Raw genomic sequence first — 18861 nt, 5'->3', positions numbered from 1 at the left:
GTCCGAAATCGCGTACTGCAAGGAGTCAGCAGTTTTGATTTGAGGGCGTGGGCAAACGTGAAGAGTACGTTGTGGTGTGTGTCCATTGCAAGAGAGCTGGCATACCCCAACTAGGAATGGTATCTACGGTATAGAAAAATCCATATCTTGGAAAAACGTATCAATCCATATCATGGAAAAACATAATACCGGAAGTCACGTTCATACCAGTATAGCGCCCACCCCAGCACACAATGAAGGGCTGGGCAAAGTTTCACCAGTGTTTTCATAGAAACGGTTCTGTTTTGTTTTACTTTGGCCTGTTTGGCTCTCACACATGATGCATTGTTACTGCAAAAAACTTAAACTGGCTCCAGCGGTAAAAGGAAGAAGGAAAACGATGACTCATGTCATTTCCTCAAACATTTTGAAACCCTGTTAAGATACTGACACAGGCATTTAGTGGTGTACAACTGAGTGGTTGAATGTGACACTCCTGACCTGTGCAAACTTATTTTAAATTGTTATTAGAGACAAACACTTCCATCTACATTTGGTGATAGTCCTCTCTAAACAGCTAATGTCTGTTTGATTGATGACACAACACAGAAGACCTTTATATTGACATAGTAAGGGGGAACTCGTTAGACTGGCTTCTAGTCCAAGCACTAACTCCTGCATTATCTCCAACTACAGCTTCAACCTTTCAATGACCTTCTGTGATTTTGATGCTGGAAGCTTCAGGCTGAGAGGGATCAATATTTGTTTCAAGTGACAATCCTTTCCACCCTACAGTGTACAATACTGCACAATAATGCATACAGTAAATCAAGAATGCTAAATGTAGTGTCCCTATGCTGGATTTGGGAATTAAGAGACATTTACATTTTCTAAGGGTAAAATTAGAGGTTTGTCACATGACAACAGATGGTTCTGATATATATGACTTAAAATTAATTAAAAATAGCTGGTAAATAAAAAAAAATCTAAAGAAAGAAATGTCAAAAACAAGCAGCTGATTGTTTTGAGAGGCATGTTGTAACTTGAAACAACAGAAAAGAGCAGAGAGCAATGTGAAGTAACACATAACAGTGCACATGTGGGTGTGTTTGTATTGTGGAGAAACTCACCTGGACATGTACAGGAGGAACGAATCCTTCACCACAAGCCACCGACGAGACCAGCGAAAGCAGAACTGATGATGTCCGATGCAGTTGAGCCCCTGGATGCGGTGACCCCCGGACCGTTTCAGAATATAACCTTCACTGTGGAAAAAACCCAAACAACAATAAGGCAACAATGGAATAATACTGAAATTGCAAGAGAAGAAACACACACAATCTGTACTCACAGGCCTTTGGGTCCAAGGTCTCTGATGAAGGAAAGTGGACTGATTTCCAGAAAGTCCAACTGAGAGCACAATATACATTTTAATATGCAAGCATACAACCACAATCCTCTGCAACCTTGTACAGAATTTATCCATATGTGTGTCTGAGAAGAACAGCTTTTTAAAGCTTTTTATATATACATATATTATGTGCTAATAAGCTTCTTACCATCCCATGATAGTTCCTGTAGAAAGTGTTTTCTAGTAAGTTATTTAAATATTCCTCCAGATATTTCTGAAAAACACACATAAAAACAATATATATATACACAATACAGTCAGTGTGCAACTTTTAGAGGGAGGTGGCCTTTGCTTTAGTACATATATACCGGTTTGCTAGACGTTCTCCTGATTCTGTTGATTCCATGTAAAGTTGGCATTTCCTCTGGCAAACTTGCCAGCTGTTGTCTCTGAATGGCAAATCTAATTCAAATCAAAAGAACAAGGCAAGGAAAATACCAGGTCAAAACTCCAGCTCAAACAAATGAAGTGTTGTGAATTTGCATGTGTCTGCGTGTGTGCTCACCTCCCCAGAGGCAAGAACTGCAGCATCATTTTGTGTTTGTACAGGTCTCTGTGGAGCTCCTGGAAGTGCTTGTACTTTCTTTTTACCGTCCATGTGAAATTGCCATGTGTCAGACGGACCGTGTACAGAGTGCACACACGTACCTGCAAACAGGGTTTATACACTGTTAGGTATAACACAACAATACACTATTAAGTAAAAACCCCAAAAACGCACCTTGGAGCGTGTGGTGTATCGCTCTGTGTTTTCCACTTTACAGGTGATAGGTGTGCCATGAATGAGAGGAGAGATGCAAACTTCTTTTAGGTCTGCCAGGTGATGTACCACAAAAAAGTTCCGTTCCTCTGAAAGAAATAATAATAAACAAACATAAGGCTGAGACCACTAGTATAATGCTGTGCGATGCGATTTGTTTGTCTCATTTAATACAAAATATTTCTGCAAAGCAGTTTGAGTGAAGATTTGAATTGAAAAATCATCATGAATTTCAGCAACATTCAAGCTGTATGAAATCATTGTAGCGTATCAGACCTGAACCAGACAAATTAAAGATTCGATAGGGAGCATGGTTGAAACATGAGGTGCCAAATTCCACAGAAAAGCTCAAGACAACAGGAGGCTGTAAATCAATTCCTAGCACCACAAGTCAGAAGCAAGTCCACTAACTAGTAATCATGATCGCAAGATCTTTGGATTGACTTCCCCCACCTAGAAGAAAGAACCAGAAACTGAATTTCTTTTAAGGGGACCTTTTAAACTCTGGTCTCCACAGAACGTCCTTATGTCAGAGAATGGCTGAAAAACTGTCTTTTACAGATGTAGATGTACCAAAATGAACTAAAAAAAGACTTAAAGGAATACCAGTCCACTGCTTAACTCCATATTATACACACACATTTGACTATCATCTTTCTAATCACTTATTGTCTATAACTATTGAATAACCTATTGAATAACTTAAGGATTCATATTCATGTCTAGTATGTGTGTGTTTGAATCTTCTTGCTTGAAATGTTTCTGACCATCAGTTATTTGTCAAAAGTATCATATTCTTGTTATAGGAATCATGTCCAAAATTATACCCTGCAAGAGTGGGAAAATTTGGACCACGTGATTGCTAAGATAACATATGACTTATCTATGGGGGTGGAGAGACATCACAACACCCCGAGTAGAGACAATATCTAATTGGTCAAGACAACTTTATAGGTGTGGCCGAAAGGACAGTTTAAATACTCAGGACACCATCAAATTTGGCTTTTTGCTTTTAGCTTTTACTTTTAGTCATGCCTGCTATTAACTTTTGGTTTTTAGCTTTTGCTTTTAGTCAAGCCTGCTCTTAGCTTTTGCTTTTAGTCATCACTGTTAGCGTTCTTTGAGCGCGGTTCCAGCATGCTTTGCCTGCACGCCTGCTGCTACTTAGCCACGATGAGAAGAAACACCACCTAGTCTCTTCAAACTTTACATCTGTTCTTTTACTTTAGTTTCTTTTCTGTTCGAGAGTTTCGTGTTCTGAGTTAAGTTTTGTAATGCTGTGTCTTCGAGTCTGACCTCGAGTGACCGTCTGAAACTTCAACCAGACCACAACTCCGCATCTTCAGCCAATGCAAAACTACGGGCTTCCCAAGACGTCACTTCAACGACTACTGAACTTCCAGCCAATCAGTAGCCTCGGGAAACCTTTTCAACACGATCACAAAGGGAACCCCTTTACACAGTCAAAACAAGTAATGTTCCTTCAGACTGAGCTAAACTGGTGTATCTGATATAATTTAACCTCATTGAGGAACTCAATGCAAGGGAAAATTAAGTGATTGATTGTTGTTCATGTCTATGCAATTTCATGAATTGCTGAAAAACTTGGGATTCCACATTTTAATTCTCTTAAACTTATTCTTTCCTAACTTTCTATCTTCCTGCAACTTGTGTGAATGTGTGAGTGTGTGCTTTTGTGCTAGATTAGTTTATATGTCTTAGGCTGCATTTACACTGACGGTCTTAATGCCCAAATACGATTTTCAGACTATTTCCGATTTTTTTGACGACCTGCTTACATCATCTTTTAAAAGTGACCCGTATCCGATTTTTGCATTTACACTATACACTGAAACTACCAAACGTAGACGTTCTGACCCAGAAAATGAAGTAAAACAGCATGAAATACAATGGATGCAGATGTAAATAAAATTATACAGTAGGGCTGCACGATATTGGGAAAAAATGACATTGCAATATTTTATTTTTCTGCGATATATATTGCGATATGAAATCTAATCAAATTTTTTCTTACAAACAAAAATGGGGTGAGCAGATTTACATTCTCATTTTAAATGATTATGACACCATCGTGTCAATTGATTAATATGTGCGAGGGAGAGAGAGCAAGACAGCACTCGTGTTGTTTGAAGACGGTGAGCGTGCAGCCGGGGCTCGCTCTCTCTCTCTCGCTGTCTCTCGCTCTCTCTCTCTCGCTGTCTCTCACGCGCACTATCTCTCTCTCACGCTGACCTGTCAAAACTTTCACTCTGTGGTTAAGCTGTGCAATTAATCCGTGATTTACATTCGTCAAGGGCCGGGGAGCAGCTGGCCTGTACAGTTAATGAATAACGGATCAACTACGACAGCCTATATCGCAAATCCTGAGATGTGAATATTGCTGATTCGTCCATTGCGATATCGATGCTTAAACGACACATCGTGCAGCCCTATTACACAGTGTTTTGCTTTCCATAATATTTTGAAAAGTCAACAAAAAAAAAATCAGCAAAACATTGGTCTCGTATGGCGGAGAAAAAAAGGAGAGCCCTTTATTTCTGTAACAACCCTGCATTTTTGCCCCATCTCTTCGCCCCAAAGACTTAAAAGACATGAAACCTCGGCATTGCTCCACTGTGTGTATCCTTCGTCCTCCATCACGCCTATAATAAGTCATGTGATCTCAGTTGGTGGTGTCCACCTGAGTTGACATCACTTTTTTTAATGACGTACGGCTCGCATTTACTGGGGAATATCCGATTTGTCTGCTTACATGGCACACGCAAATGCACGTATCCGATTCATATTCGATTTATTACCACATATGAATGAGGCCTGAATCCGATCTGAGAACATCGGAATCCATGCGGTTTTTTTCCTGCTTACACGTTCACCGGTCATATCCGATCTGTGCCACATGAGAGCAAAAAATCAGAATTGGGTCACTTGAACCATGCAGTGTAAATGGGGCCTTAGATTTATCTAATAAAGCCTTATTCATATTGAAAAGAGAAGTATCTTGTGTTTTCTGCTTACAAGTTAATGTCTTAAACTGCCGATCTTGTTACTGTGCTAATTAATAGTGTTTTCACTATACTTCGGATATTAATATCCATTGCAGAGTTGATGTTAAACGGCTCGTTCAATGAATCGCTGGATGTCTCAGTGGTCAGCTGTAAAGCTGTGATTTTGTCCAAACTCCCTTTAAAATCTTAAATGATTCCCTTTGATCTAAATTGACCTGTTTCCCTTACATCATTCAGGCTTTGGTAAAACAATGTATTGTAGTCTAGACAATCTCATTAAGTCCAAAGCATACTTCATATTTCAGTGTTTTAGTTTTGTAAATGGACAGGAGTTAGTGAACTCAGTCCTTACTCTGAGCTGGTCTTGATCCAAAGAGCATCTTGTAATTCAGTGGAGAGACATCTGACCATATGATGTCACAGACTTATGTGATTAGTGTACAATAGTTCAGAATCTAAAATATTTATTTATTTTACACAATAATGATTCTTTGTTTATTTTCAGGTTTAAAATATATTTTGAATAACAGATGTTCCTGTTTTTGGCCCCTCTGTCTTTTATTATGTTTTGAAAAACATTGTGAGGGGCCTCAGTATCAACAGTGTTATATCACCAGGGGTCAAAGATCAGAGTCACTCAGTTTCAGTGTGGTGTTTAAGAACACAATTCTTCTAAAAGCATATGAATGAGAGAAAATAGCTGTGAAGGCAGTCATTCATCTCGCTGCATTCCACTTTTTTTACAGTCTTTTCACAAGTATAAGGACCCACTGTCACATTTTCAATACATGTTCTTACAGCATGACTGACATGTGGACTCGGCATAAATAATCCTTTGTCCTATGAGACAAATCAGTGATTGAAAAGAAGTCTGAAGGTTAACTGTGAATTATGTAATAACTATTAATGGTTTTTATTCTGTAATAAAATAAATGACAAGAAAATGTCAGAAGCTTTATGCCTGTCCTTTGCAATTTAAGACCTTTTTTTCTGTAAAATATTCAACCTTACTGCTCATATTGCCATTGTCAGAGTCTTGATTATCAGAAAACTTTCTGTATTTGGTACATAACTCTGTACCTGCAAACCTACTAACCATCAACCTGAGTCACCGTCATAGCTAAGTGGGCAGTCCTTGTGACAAATACATTTAAAAAGCTGTTGTGTTCTTGGGAACACAGGTTCAAATGCGGCCTGTATCATGTCCCAATCCTATAACCCTCTCCCTCAACCCCCTTTTCTATTTACATTCATTGTCCTGTCCATTACCAGCGAAACCCCATAAATAGAAATTTACTGATATTACAGTTTTTGCTGATACCAATAAACACATTATTTTCATGTTTTTCCATGAAAACTGATAAAATGTACAATATAAAAAATCTAAACTATTAAAAACAATAAAACATACTACAAAATAAATAGTTTCAAATTTGGGTATCAAGGTGAGGAAAGGCAGCAGTGAGGTATGCAAATGATTTACATAGTGAGGAAAACGAAACAGTGAGCACAACAGGTGCTCAACCTATTTCCATCTCAAATCAAACACATGAACCAGCTGACTTGCCCTTTAAGCTCACTTGAAAGTTACAGGCAGAGTTCAAAATTTGCTAAATACTATGGTATATGTGATTTGTCTTACCACTGTTGTTTTCGATAGATTTCAGCTGTTCCTTAGTAATGTTGCACAGCACGGTGTCCACGCATTTCTGCCACCTTTTTGCTGCATCTGTCTCAGAACTAGCCATAAGGCTACTGGACGACGACACACCTGTGTAAACATACCAACAAACAAACCCATGCAAACAAAGAGGGAAAAATATTAGCTATGCTTTTTTTTACATAGTTTACAAGATGTGAAAATTAGCATGATTTTAGATAAAACTAGAAGGAAACAAACTAGGCTGTTCCCTACTGAGGTACAGCAGGTATCTGTGCTGAGACCTCTGCTCTTCTCCATTTACACTAAATCTTCTCACAGCATCTCTTATCAATGTTAAGAAAGTTGTATGTGTTCTCAGCTACCTGTCCGGATCTGTCGAATTTGACTTGATTTGAGCAGTGTTTTAATAATGGTGTGAGACAAAAGATTCTTAAATACTTCTTTCCTTGCAAGAAAAGTTAACAGTCATATAGTCATCCAAGTTGACTGCAGAATGCGACAAAGAGGAAACAACATTTATACCTAAATACGGATGCTACTCATCTAATTATAATGCATATTCAACATATATTTCCATTTAAGGTGTCCAACTATGTCCTCCAGATGAGTTTCTAAGAATTTAATGCAAATCATTTTCTAAGTAGCCAGAACATCTAAGAAACTAAAATAACATTTCTGTCTCACACTTGTCTTGCACACACTTACATCAAATAGATTTCCTGTTTTCTCTCAGCTCATCAAAAACTCAAGCATACTGAAGCACTCAGAGACAGTCTAAAGAACACTCTTTAGTACAGTGAGTGAAGCAAATAATGCTAATAATATTAATATTTCAGATAAAAATGAAATTTCCTCCACATGCACCCTTACTATAAACAACATTGGTATGTAAACACTTGATAATAATGTAATGTAAAGGCATTAACAAAAATTCTGCAGGTAGGAGAAAAATGGCTGTAGAGATTTGGGCTTCTAAACACAAAGTTCACACATTTCTTTAAACCATTCATAGATACCAGGTGTATTGTCATATTCCAAATGGAGATTATGGACAGTAGATCCATAACCTCCTTTTATCCATATTCTTCTTTGTATTTCTTTTGTGTATTTCTATTTATTCTCATTTTATTTGGTTCTGTTTGTTCCTAAACCAGGGGTGTCAAAAAGAGCCCTGCAGAGTTTAGATGTATCCCTTATTAACAACTAATCGAGTCCTTCAGGCTTATTTGAAAACTATATGGTATTTGTGTTGGAGCAGTGTTGGAACAAAACTCTGCAGGGCTCCGGCCCTCCAGGAACTGAGTTTAATACCCCTGCTTTAAACTTAATCCACATAGCATAATATGCATACAAAGACGTATGATTAAAAACAGCATTCATTATTGTTATTACTGTACATGTACTTTATATTCACAGGTGCTGGATTTGTCTGCACTGTTGTTATTATCACATAATCTGTATTCATTTCAGCATGACTAAAAAAAACTAGGACAAAAAATTAAAGCGCCTGTGGCTGTTGGAGTCATTCCAGATTGTCTTTGGGCTGAACTGTGTTGAATTTCTAAAGCAACCTTGCCCACAAAACAAAGGAGCCCATCATTCTAGCAATATTAAAACTACACTCCAGCTGTGGCAGATGATTTGCTATCAAGTTGCCTAAAGGCGTGCACTGTAACTATTTTTGATCGTGGATGATTAAAATGTCTCCACGATTGGCTTTTGAAGAAATATTGTAGTATCGCACTATTGCTCACATTCTATCAGTTGCTGTGTCAACAAGCATGGTCCCCCCTCTGGCCCCCAAATTTATGACACTGAACAATTTTGTGTGCGATGTGGAGTTTGTCCTATAGGTGGCAGTAATGGAAAAAAGTTATTAATTGTCCCATATCTTTTATGTCAAGGGAGAATGCATTCTGAGACCACATGCTTCAGAAAGGAGCTTCACATATTCATCAGAGAATAAGTTAAAGAGCCACACAGATGGGAAATCAAAAATGACCTGTATTACAGTGTATGATGTAGCTGTCCATCAGTGTAAACAATGTGCAAAGTAATTAAACCAAAAAAGTACACGATTTATAAAGTTATTGGCTTCTAAAGTAAGGAGTCGACTCTGAATCGCTGAAACGAGTCGTTATAGATTTCAAATCTTTTGCCCATCTCTATGTACGTCACTAGGAACACTTTGCATAATAATCTCCGCCTACCGTCCTGGAGAAACAACTCTGACCTGCCCCACCCCCCACACAGAGGCTCTGGTTGGTGTGAGAGCATCATGTCGAGGAGACAGTGTGTTTTTAATTGTAAAGGCAAGTTTGTTTTATTTTCACTGCCAAAGAATGAAGATCAGAAGAACCAATGGCATTTCACTGATGACTGCTTTTCTAATCTCTGTGAGTTCAAGGCAGGATTTTCAAAGCGTTTGGCCATAAAAGAGGGTTCATTACCAACTTCATTTAGACCAACAAGCATCTCCGAATCACAACGCGAAGTATGATTATGAAGTTATGTGTTTGTTTTCTCCCAAGCGTCTTATCAGTATGTTGCGCTAGCACTAACAGTTATATGTTAAAAACCTCTGGAGTCGATTAACGCGGATATGCGTTATGAGTCATTTTCCCCTGATAACCCCGAAAAAGTCAGCGCTGATCTTCATTTACAAACATGTCATTAAAATGAAGTGTAACTCCGTGAATACTCAACGAAGAGACATGAGAGGAATATCTATAGAAAGCTTGACATGTCTACTTTAAAACTAATCTGCCGAAAACAGATATTCTGTGATAAAGTAATCCATATGAAAACAACGTGATGTCCAATCTTTCACGTCTCCCTTCATTATATCTAATGTGACCACGCCCCCGCGCTGAACGTGCTATTCTGTTCAAGTTTTTTATTTTACTGTTTGCTTCGCGATGAGAGGAATAAGACATAATTCACCCCAAAAAGATGCTAACGCATTGTTTACCGTGAAGTTGTGTGCGGGACAACCAATCAAAACTATGTTAGTTGACCAATCAGAACACAGTATGCTACCGAAAGGAAAGGAAACTGAATCTTTTGAACAGCTTCACGCGAACCGTTTGGGGATCTCTGAGAATGGAGGTAATTTTAAAATGATATTTTGACAAAATGACAAAGTCACCTTCTGTACCTGAAAAATAAAGCACTGTTTGTTTTATATGTATATTATGCGTATTTTTCTTCTTATTTTAATTAGAATGATAAAATAATGGCAAAGATTTTTATCTCCGCCCACTTTGGCCTAAATATCTGCCATTCTTTTCTATTTTGTTACCTTTGTTTTTAAAATAAAGTTGTTTTTAAAATTAGTTTGGATGTACTGCTCAGACAACTTCCAAATTAGTAAAACCAACAGGATTATGTTGAATAATCGTAAAATCGTGATATGATACTTCTGCCATATTGCCCATCCCTAAAGATGCCTCTTGATTATTTTGTTCAAAATATGTAAATCATTCTCGAGTTGACAGTAAACAAATCAAAAGTGGAAAGTGGGAAAAATGATACTAGACTGATTTCAGCGGATTTGACAGAGGATATTACTATCTAGTCAAAGTCATGTTCTAATGTTAGAAACTCAGTAGTTCCCAACCAAGTTTCTGTAGGCTCCTCAAAATCACACATTTGGACGTCTCCGTAATCCAACAAGCCTGATTAAATTTATCAGCACATTTTGGGACATGCTTGCATTCACACAGAAGGCAATCCGGCAATTTTCCGGGTCCAGCGTGCAGTGTAAAAGGGGCTTTAGAGACTTCAACACCTGAAATAGAGGTGCCTAGTAAATTTTCCAAAACCTGTTGGGGAACCTTCAGGAACAGGACTGAGAAATGGTGCTGATGTAAATAATTAACCAAGCAGGGTGAGATTTCTTAGGTAATATGATATCAGCCATGCCTCTGAGGTTCTGTAATGACACTTGATACGATTGTGACATCAGCACTGACACATGTACATCTCAAAAACGCCATGGGAATGATGTTTAGTAAAAATTCTTATTTTTTTTAGATTACTTTTTAATCTGAGGACAACTAAAGCAACTCATAAATATGCAAAATATTGTTTGCAGATTGTGTTGTTTTCTTAACTATATGAATTTGTAAGTATATACATTGTCATTTTTAGGTGTGGTGTGTGTGTGTATGTGTATGTGTATGTATATATATATATATATATATATATATATATATATATATATATATATATATATATATATATTATATTATATACACACATGAACCATACATTCTGTTGTTTTAAACATATATATATATATATATATATATATACACACACATGAACCATACATTCTGTTGTTTTAAACTTTATCAAAGCATTAAAAATATATATATATCAGTTTCCATTAAAATATATTATGAAACATAACTGTTTTCAATACTAATAATAAATCAGCATTTCAGAATGATTCCTGAAGGTACATATGACAATGAAGACTAAAGTAATGGGTGCTGAAAATTAAGCTTTGCTAAAATAGGAATAATTTATATTTTTAAAATATATATATATATATATATATATATATATATATATATATATATATATTTATTATAAAATATAAAAAGTAATTTTAAATTGTATATTACCAATTTACCTGTGTTTTGATCAAGCATTGAAGTCTCGTTGAGAATAAGAGACTTCCTTCAAGAGCATTAACAAATGTTCCTGACCCAAACTTCTGAATGGTACTGAGATATATATTCAAATACTAAACATTTGATATCAAGGAAGTGAACAGAAGGGCACACAGAGAGTCTTTTAGAGGGTTGTGCCCACTGTTGTCAGGCAACCGGGCTGCAGGTGAAACACTAGACACAGTGGGAGAGAGACGGGAGTTCAGGTAAACTAGAAAAGGGCAGGAAGAAAGAGAGGCAGTGTTCAACGCTTCATACACCTGTAACAAGATTGAACAAATCATAAAACCATATATATTGCAGTTGATTATTTCAAAAGTAGCAACTGTTTTGCCTAGATATAAAAACCACAGCTAAAATCACTTCCTGCAGCCATGACTCAATAATCTGTGATTACAATAACTGCAACCACATTTGTACATGACAGATTTGTCAAATAAGTGATAACGTTACTTGGAAAGGAAATGTTAAAGAAAAGTATTATTATTAGGTGTTACTACAAAAGTTAAAATCTAACTGATATTCAAATGCTAGTCCTGGCTCACACATTGTTATGAAATTATTTATGTTTCGCCAGGATCTGTAATGTGAGGATGGGTGACTGCGATTATGGTATGATTGACATCTAACCAGGGCTCGGCTCGTGTGTTTCCCTGTCATGTGAGAAAATACCTTTCCCTCTTTAAAAATCTCACCCAGCCTGCTTCTCTCTGGCGATTCAGATAAGGCTGACACTAACCCATCATCATCATCAGTCGAGAGGATGGGAGTGAGCAGGGTGTTCGTGTCTCAATCTCTCGTCTGCTGCCCAACTAGTGTGCATCACGCGTTTATACTCGCGATTTTAAAACGAAACTCGGATGAAAAATCTAGCTGCTTTTAAAAACACAGTATATATGTTCATGACAATAAGAGGTTTCGTAGTGTGTGAAAGACAAGCGTAAGAAAGACATTTTACGATCCACTTTTGAAAATGTGATTGAAGCCGTATTTTCCTATGCACCCCGATCGTAATAACTTACCCTTTTCTAATCAAAATTTTATTATTTTACTCACCCCCGAGGAAACTGTCGCTATTAAATGCTCGTTTGGCACTTTGTAGATTCCTAGATCGTTATATCCCAGTTAGACTCAAACTTCTGGAAAACTTATCCCCCATCACAACTCCCAAGGCGTAGGTTTTGGTGTAGCGTTTAACGTAGACAAACTTGATAGGCCAAATTTACCGTAAAGCACCGAGAATGATCCGCAGAGAGAAGGAATGCAGATATATCTTCATTTCACTTGCCCTTTCCGCCGATTTTTAGAAATGAGGTCAGTTTAGGGAAGTGATTCATAAAACAAACACTCCCTATACTTCTTGGCCGATTTGTTGAAACAAATATACCTGGATTTGTCCCTGGCGCAAATGGTCATCATCACCGTAATTTGCGTAGATTTGACGCGCGATTGGAAGCTGCAGCAGAGTTATCCACTCCGATGAGATGAGATGAGATGAAGTGAAGTGAAGTGAGATGAAGTGAGATGAGATGAAGTGAGATGAAGTGAGATGAGAGATAAGATGAAGTGAGATGAGATAAGATGAGATGAGGGAGCATCTGTATCGTTCAAACTGTTTCTAGTAGATATCCGGGGCTTATCCCAGAGTCATCCGTGTATGAGTCAGAATACACGGCACGGGATACACTTACTTACATAATAATAACACACACACCAAATCACTTAATATTTATTTGTTGTTCACTGAATTGTTGCCATGACGCGAAGAACATTCCAGACAATGCATCCTAGGGACAATATACATAATTCTGGTAATAATTAAATATCGATATTTGGTTCTTTACAGTGACAGGGGTCAAATAAAATAATTGGACAAAAATCTATATTACAGCGATTAATCATACAGTAATTTGATTAGAAGCTATCGCGGATATAGTTTCTGATCGCTGGTTGGCCAGTTTCCATGTCTGTCAGAAGTGCAAGCCGGAGTGGGCGGTTCATGTCACGAGTGAATTACGGTGTACTCTTGGATGGAGCACAACTTCGGTTCTTATAGAAATTATTTTAATTCGCATGAAAGCCTGTAATGACTTGTATAGGGCATAGTAATAAAAACATTCGGGGCTTCAGCCCCCTTAGCGCCTCCCCTCAAACACCACACTGATAAAACACACATCAGAGGAGACACGAGAGCCTCGACCACAAACTAGACAAAAACCTCAGGGTAGTTTGAGAGGAAATTAACGCTTTGCGTGCACGAGGGGTGGTAGTACAGGAAATGTAGGTAGTCATTGTGAGATTTAAAATACCTCCAGGCTAAAACAATAGGCCCTTTTCGAATGAAACCATTTTGATTGTGTACTGTCAAAATGTATTTTAATATAAAAACTAAAATGTTTAAGTCCCAGTGGTTACAAAGTTGAAAAGTTATTTTTAATTTATCCTTTAATTTACCCTAAATATTTAAGCATATAGTATACCATGAAGAAACTGCTACTGAATGCTACTGAAGCGCATTAGTACTTAAAACAGTACATATAGTAGCTGTTCCACCCCAGTAACAGCTTTTGACCCCTTTTTTTCCTCTGAAAATGTGTGGTAGCCAAGCTCAAAAAAGATCAGATAGATTTTAACCTTGAAATATGCCAGTTATTTTATTATTCATTGCAGCAACAATGAACTGGAGAACCACAACATGGTAAGCTTAAAATATTATCTTATTTATTCCTCATTATTTCACTCATTTACATTGTTTGCACATATATAAGCGAAATGTAATTTTCTGTAAAATTCCCCCAGTGTACACAATCTGAGCATTCATGACTTCTGTGGTCAGAGTACAAAATATTATATAAATATTATAATGTTAAGGCATACAGTTGGACACCCAAAGTCCCTCCCTGATATCAAATATACGTAAGACAAAACCACATTGTAAGTCGAACGATCCTGTTCAAATCATGTGTAGATTGTTGTACTCTATAAAACCTGTCTTGGTATTTATTTTATCTATCAGATAAGCAGAAAAAGAGTGGCATTTTGTTCATTCCTTCTCTGGACATAGTCTCCTTCTCTGCTCAGGTGTGTACTTTTTGTTCTCCCAAGGAAATGGGTACTTGGGTACCTGGTTGAAGTAACCCATGAGGAAGATAGCTACTGTGCCAACATTGAAAAGCAAGTTTGCTGCCCAAAAACAAACCTTGACAATCATCTTAACAATCAGCACCCAACTCTCCATCTCCTGAAAAAAAGAGGAAAAACAGTGTGTGGGTATAGATGACTGTACTGAGGATGTTTAGAAATGTGTTGTCTTGCTAGGACTCTCCTGCACTTACACAAACACACACACACACACACACACACACTTACAGATCCAATGTCATTTTGCTGCTTAGTGGATTCAGCAATAAAGTTATGCATCCACACACTCTTTTTATTTCTGTGCCTCTTTGCCAGACTCTTGAAGAGGTTTGCCGCACTGTTCACATCAATTTCATCCACTAGAGGGAGACACACACAAACACTTAAGTAAATACAGTTAAATTCAGGTATTATAAATGTAAACATAAATGAACAGTACTGAAAATGCTAATGATATTAACAAATTAACATGCAAAATCCAAACATGCCAAAACACTTAATGTAATACTTCACCCAAAATGAAAATTGGCTAAAAATGTACTCACCCTCACAGGGTATCCAAGATGTAGATACGTTTGTTTCCTCCAGTTATTGTGATGTTTTTAATCACAATAATCCAGTTATTGTGAAGTATGCTCGATTGGTAAGTTTTGTATGTGTTTTAATACATTACTCTCTATTCTGTCTGTTTTTGATCAGTTTTATAAATAATTTATAAACAAATACATTTTAACAAGATTTATGTTGTTGATAGTCTCATGCTTATCAAAGCTGCATTTATTTGATCAAAAATACAGTATCCTTCAGTATCATATACCATGAGATATTATCCAGATGTTTTCTTTTTTAATATATTTTGAAATGTAATTCATCCCTGTGATGGCAAAGCAGATTTTTTTAACAGTCATTACTCCAGTCTTCAGTGTCACATGATCCTTCAATAGCAAATATGCTGATTTGCTGCTCAGGGAAATATGTGACCCCCTGGACCACAACACCAACATCTCAAAGCTGAATGAATAAGCTTTCCATTGATGTATGGTTTATTAGGATCGGACAATATTTGGCCAAGATACAACTATTTGAAAATTTTGAATCTGGTAACTTTGTTTGTTTGTTTATTATTAGTATAGCACATTTCAAATTAACTCATTTTGGCCAAAGTGCTTTCCAATAAAACAACATATAACCAAAACTAAAACAGCAACATTAAACATTAAACAACATGAAATATACAGGACAAAAAATACCATCAGATATACACCAACTATCTCACATTAAACGCACAGGCAAGTAAAGTGTTTTAAAATGACCTGATGTACATCTTATTTCCAGTGTCAGGTCATTCCAGAGGCGAGGTGCTGCAATCGAAAAGGCACTTTAAGCGGGATTTAGGGACCTCAATGGCAGTGTCAAAGAATAAAAGTGGATAATGTCCAAAATATATTCAGGTGCTAGACCATGCAAGGCTTTAAAAACATAACGTAAAACCTTAAGTTGAACTCTAAAATCAACCGGCACCCAATGCAATGAAGCTTGTGCTGGGGAAACACGGACTGGTTTCTTGGTCCCAGTCAGCATTCTGCTTACTGCATTTTGTAATACTTGAAGATGATTCAACAGAACAGCGGGAATCCCCAAATACAATGAATTACAGTAATCCAGTCTTTACAAAATAAAAGCATTTATGGCATGCTTTAAATCATCAAACAATATAAATATTTTTTGTTTTTGATATTTCTTAACGGAAAATATTACCACAGAGTTGCTTGCTTATTATATTTAAGCTCTGAATCAAAGACGACTCCCAGGTTTCTTACTTGCTTATGCAGATTTGAGACAGGACCTAAATCGGTTAACACATGTGAGGACAGTATTAGAACCAGATATTAGGCATTCTGTTTTAGCCTCATTTAACTATAAAAAGTTCTGTGCCAAACATAACTTCATCTCATAGTAGCGAGTCATCAAATCAGCTAACGATCACCTGCATTCAGTGGAAGATAGAGTTGTGCATCATTTGCATAAGAATGGTATGCAACATCGTATTTCTGACAAATAGAACCAAGCGGAAGCATTTGTAAAAAAAAATTAAGATGGGCCCCAAAATTTATCCTTGGGGAACCCCACAAAAAGAAGCTGCAGAATCAGAAAACTTTTATCCTTTAAATAAACAAAACAGCAGCATTTGAGACCATTTCCCCGAATGCCCACCCATTGACTTAATCGATTTAAAGCTGAAGTAGGTAACTTTTGTAAAAATGTATTTGTGAAACCTGTCATTATGTCCTGACAGTAGAATATGAGACAGATAATCTGTGAAAAAATCAAGCTCCTTTGGCTCCTCCCAGTGGTCTTATTGCCATTTGCAGAATGTCATCCGCTCCCGGTAAAAAACAACCAATCAGAGCTGCGGTCCGTAACTTTTTTTTGTGATCAAGATTTACAAAATGTATATAATATGCGAGTACACCATGAATCCATTTTCCAGACCGTGTTTTTAGCCTGTCCTGAATCATTAGGGTACATCTATAATAAATGTTTATATTCTGACTATTTTAGATTGCTTCAGGGGTACCGCGGCGGAGTAACCCAGTACCTTTGTGATTCTTCATAGACATAAACAGAGAGAAGTAGTTCCGGCTACGATGTTCTTCCGCAAGACGCAAGCAGTTCTGTTTATTAACTGCTAGAGCGTCAAAAGTTACCTACTGCAGCTTTAAAAGGATCAAAATCAATTTGATCAAATTAATCTGTTCATGTTGAAAAATGTGACCACAAAGTGTGTGTCCCCACCAGGATAGTAATACCAGTCAATTTTGACCTTATGGGGATTTTTTTTTTTTTTTTTGGAACCAACACTCCAAATCAGCACATTTTGCATAGTATGCCACATCAAATTTGCCATCAATGCTTCAAAGGGAGTGAAAAATACATTTTTACATTTTTGTATTAAGAAAGAGAAAAAAAAACTCTTACTGCTAATTTCCAAAACTATATCTGGTAGCCACAGTGTTGTATGGCACACATATCAGATTAATGGCATGATACTCAGATGTATTCCATGCAAGACGGTAGTCATGCCATTGCTGAAGAACAGAAACGTGATAGAAGGAAAGCAGGAATCAGCAGGACACAGAACTGAGAAAGGAAACTATGTAAAGTGCAGAAAAAAATGCACCGCATTAGCTAAGACATTTATAACTGAACAAATGAATTAACAAGAGAGAAAACTGTTCAGAAAGAAAGTAAATATGGAGAGATGATGCTGATGAATAAAAGAAAGAGCTAATATATATATTTGTTCTTTAACCTCTTGTACTATTTTTTTTATTATATTTGACATTTAAATAAAAGATTTAGTTAAATGTGTGAGTAATCAGAGAACTCAAGTTATTTAAGTGCCGTCACGTAAAATGTTTGCACCCTGCTGCACTGTAAACATTTGCAAGACAGCAAGTGTGTTCATGTCTCATGCTTGAGTAGCAAGCTAAACTTTTGACAAATTCTAAAAGTCAGCTTGAAATGCACTCTAAATGCATGATGCATAGATCTTACTGTGAAAGATTCTTCAAAATTTCTTAACATGTTGTTCCAGTTAAAAATTAAACTTCTCTCTGGTGACATCCTCTTAAACTCCACCCTTTTCTAATAAGTGAATGCAAGGTTGCTTTCAGATCTGCCTCCATCTAATCATCAACTGACATGCAGATCCAAGTACCAGCCTTAAATTTTTGCTTAGTTGCTCATTTGTTTCACTCTGATGTACATCAAAATATGAGGAAAAATATAAGTTCCACAGCAACTTTGAAAGAAAAAATAAAACATTTTGTCTGAATGGCTCTTGAGAGGTTGCGTAATATACTTACAATCTCAATCCAAACATTTGTAGTTAGAGTATCCTCTCTAGAGGGACAAGTTTCCAAATGTTACATTTAAATATATTATGTAATTATTACCAAAATAATTTGTGGAAATATTTTTATAATATTTTTATGATATAGCAGTAGTAATCTTCCATAATAATTTTTTGCATTTCACAGGGGTACTTTGAATTACACATTGCATTGCGTTGTTTTAAGTTTAAAAGAAATGTCTGTAAACATAACAGATAATGTCCTGACAGAAAATTACCAGTACCTTTCCCTTTTTCTTACAGTGTGTATTGGGAACAAATGTTCTCACAAGGATAATAAAACACA

The 18861-nt window shown here is 36.8% G+C and overlaps 1 protein-coding gene across 2 annotated transcripts in view; it reads right to left on the bottom strand.

Annotated features, from left to right (window-relative positions):
* Window positions 1–13050, bottom strand: part of LOC128003616 (phospholipase D2) — a 30447-nt gene extending 17397 nt beyond the window's left edge. Inside the window, exons 1-8 of one of the 2 annotated variants that reach the window (XM_052592539.1) lie at window positions 12906–13050; window positions 6819–6947; window positions 2112–2239; window positions 1896–2038; window positions 1699–1792; window positions 1539–1604; window positions 1331–1389; window positions 1110–1244 (exon numbers count right to left, since the gene is read on the bottom strand). In XM_052592539.1, the coding sequence (XP_052448499.1) occupies window positions 1110–1244; window positions 1331–1389; window positions 1539–1604; window positions 1699–1792; window positions 1896–2038; window positions 2112–2239; window positions 6819–6924 (731 nt within the window). In that variant the 5' untranslated portion in view covers window positions 6925–6947; window positions 12906–13050. Of the gene's footprint in view, window positions 1–1109; window positions 1245–1330; window positions 1390–1538; window positions 1605–1698; window positions 1793–1895; window positions 2039–2111; window positions 2240–6818; window positions 6948–12574; window positions 12794–12905 lie in introns of those variants that run through there. The other variant, XM_052592538.1, reaches the window with a different exon arrangement.
* Between the last annotated feature and the right edge of the window lie 5811 nt (window positions 13051–18861).

Source organism: Carassius gibelio, chromosome A5 (assembly GCF_023724105.1).
Source record: "Carassius gibelio isolate Cgi1373 ecotype wild population from Czech Republic chromosome A5, carGib1.2-hapl.c, whole genome shotgun sequence".
Lineage (NCBI taxonomy): Eukaryota > Metazoa > Chordata > Actinopteri > Cypriniformes > Cyprinidae > Carassius > Carassius gibelio.
This window is presented reverse-complemented; position numbering and strand designations above follow the sequence as displayed.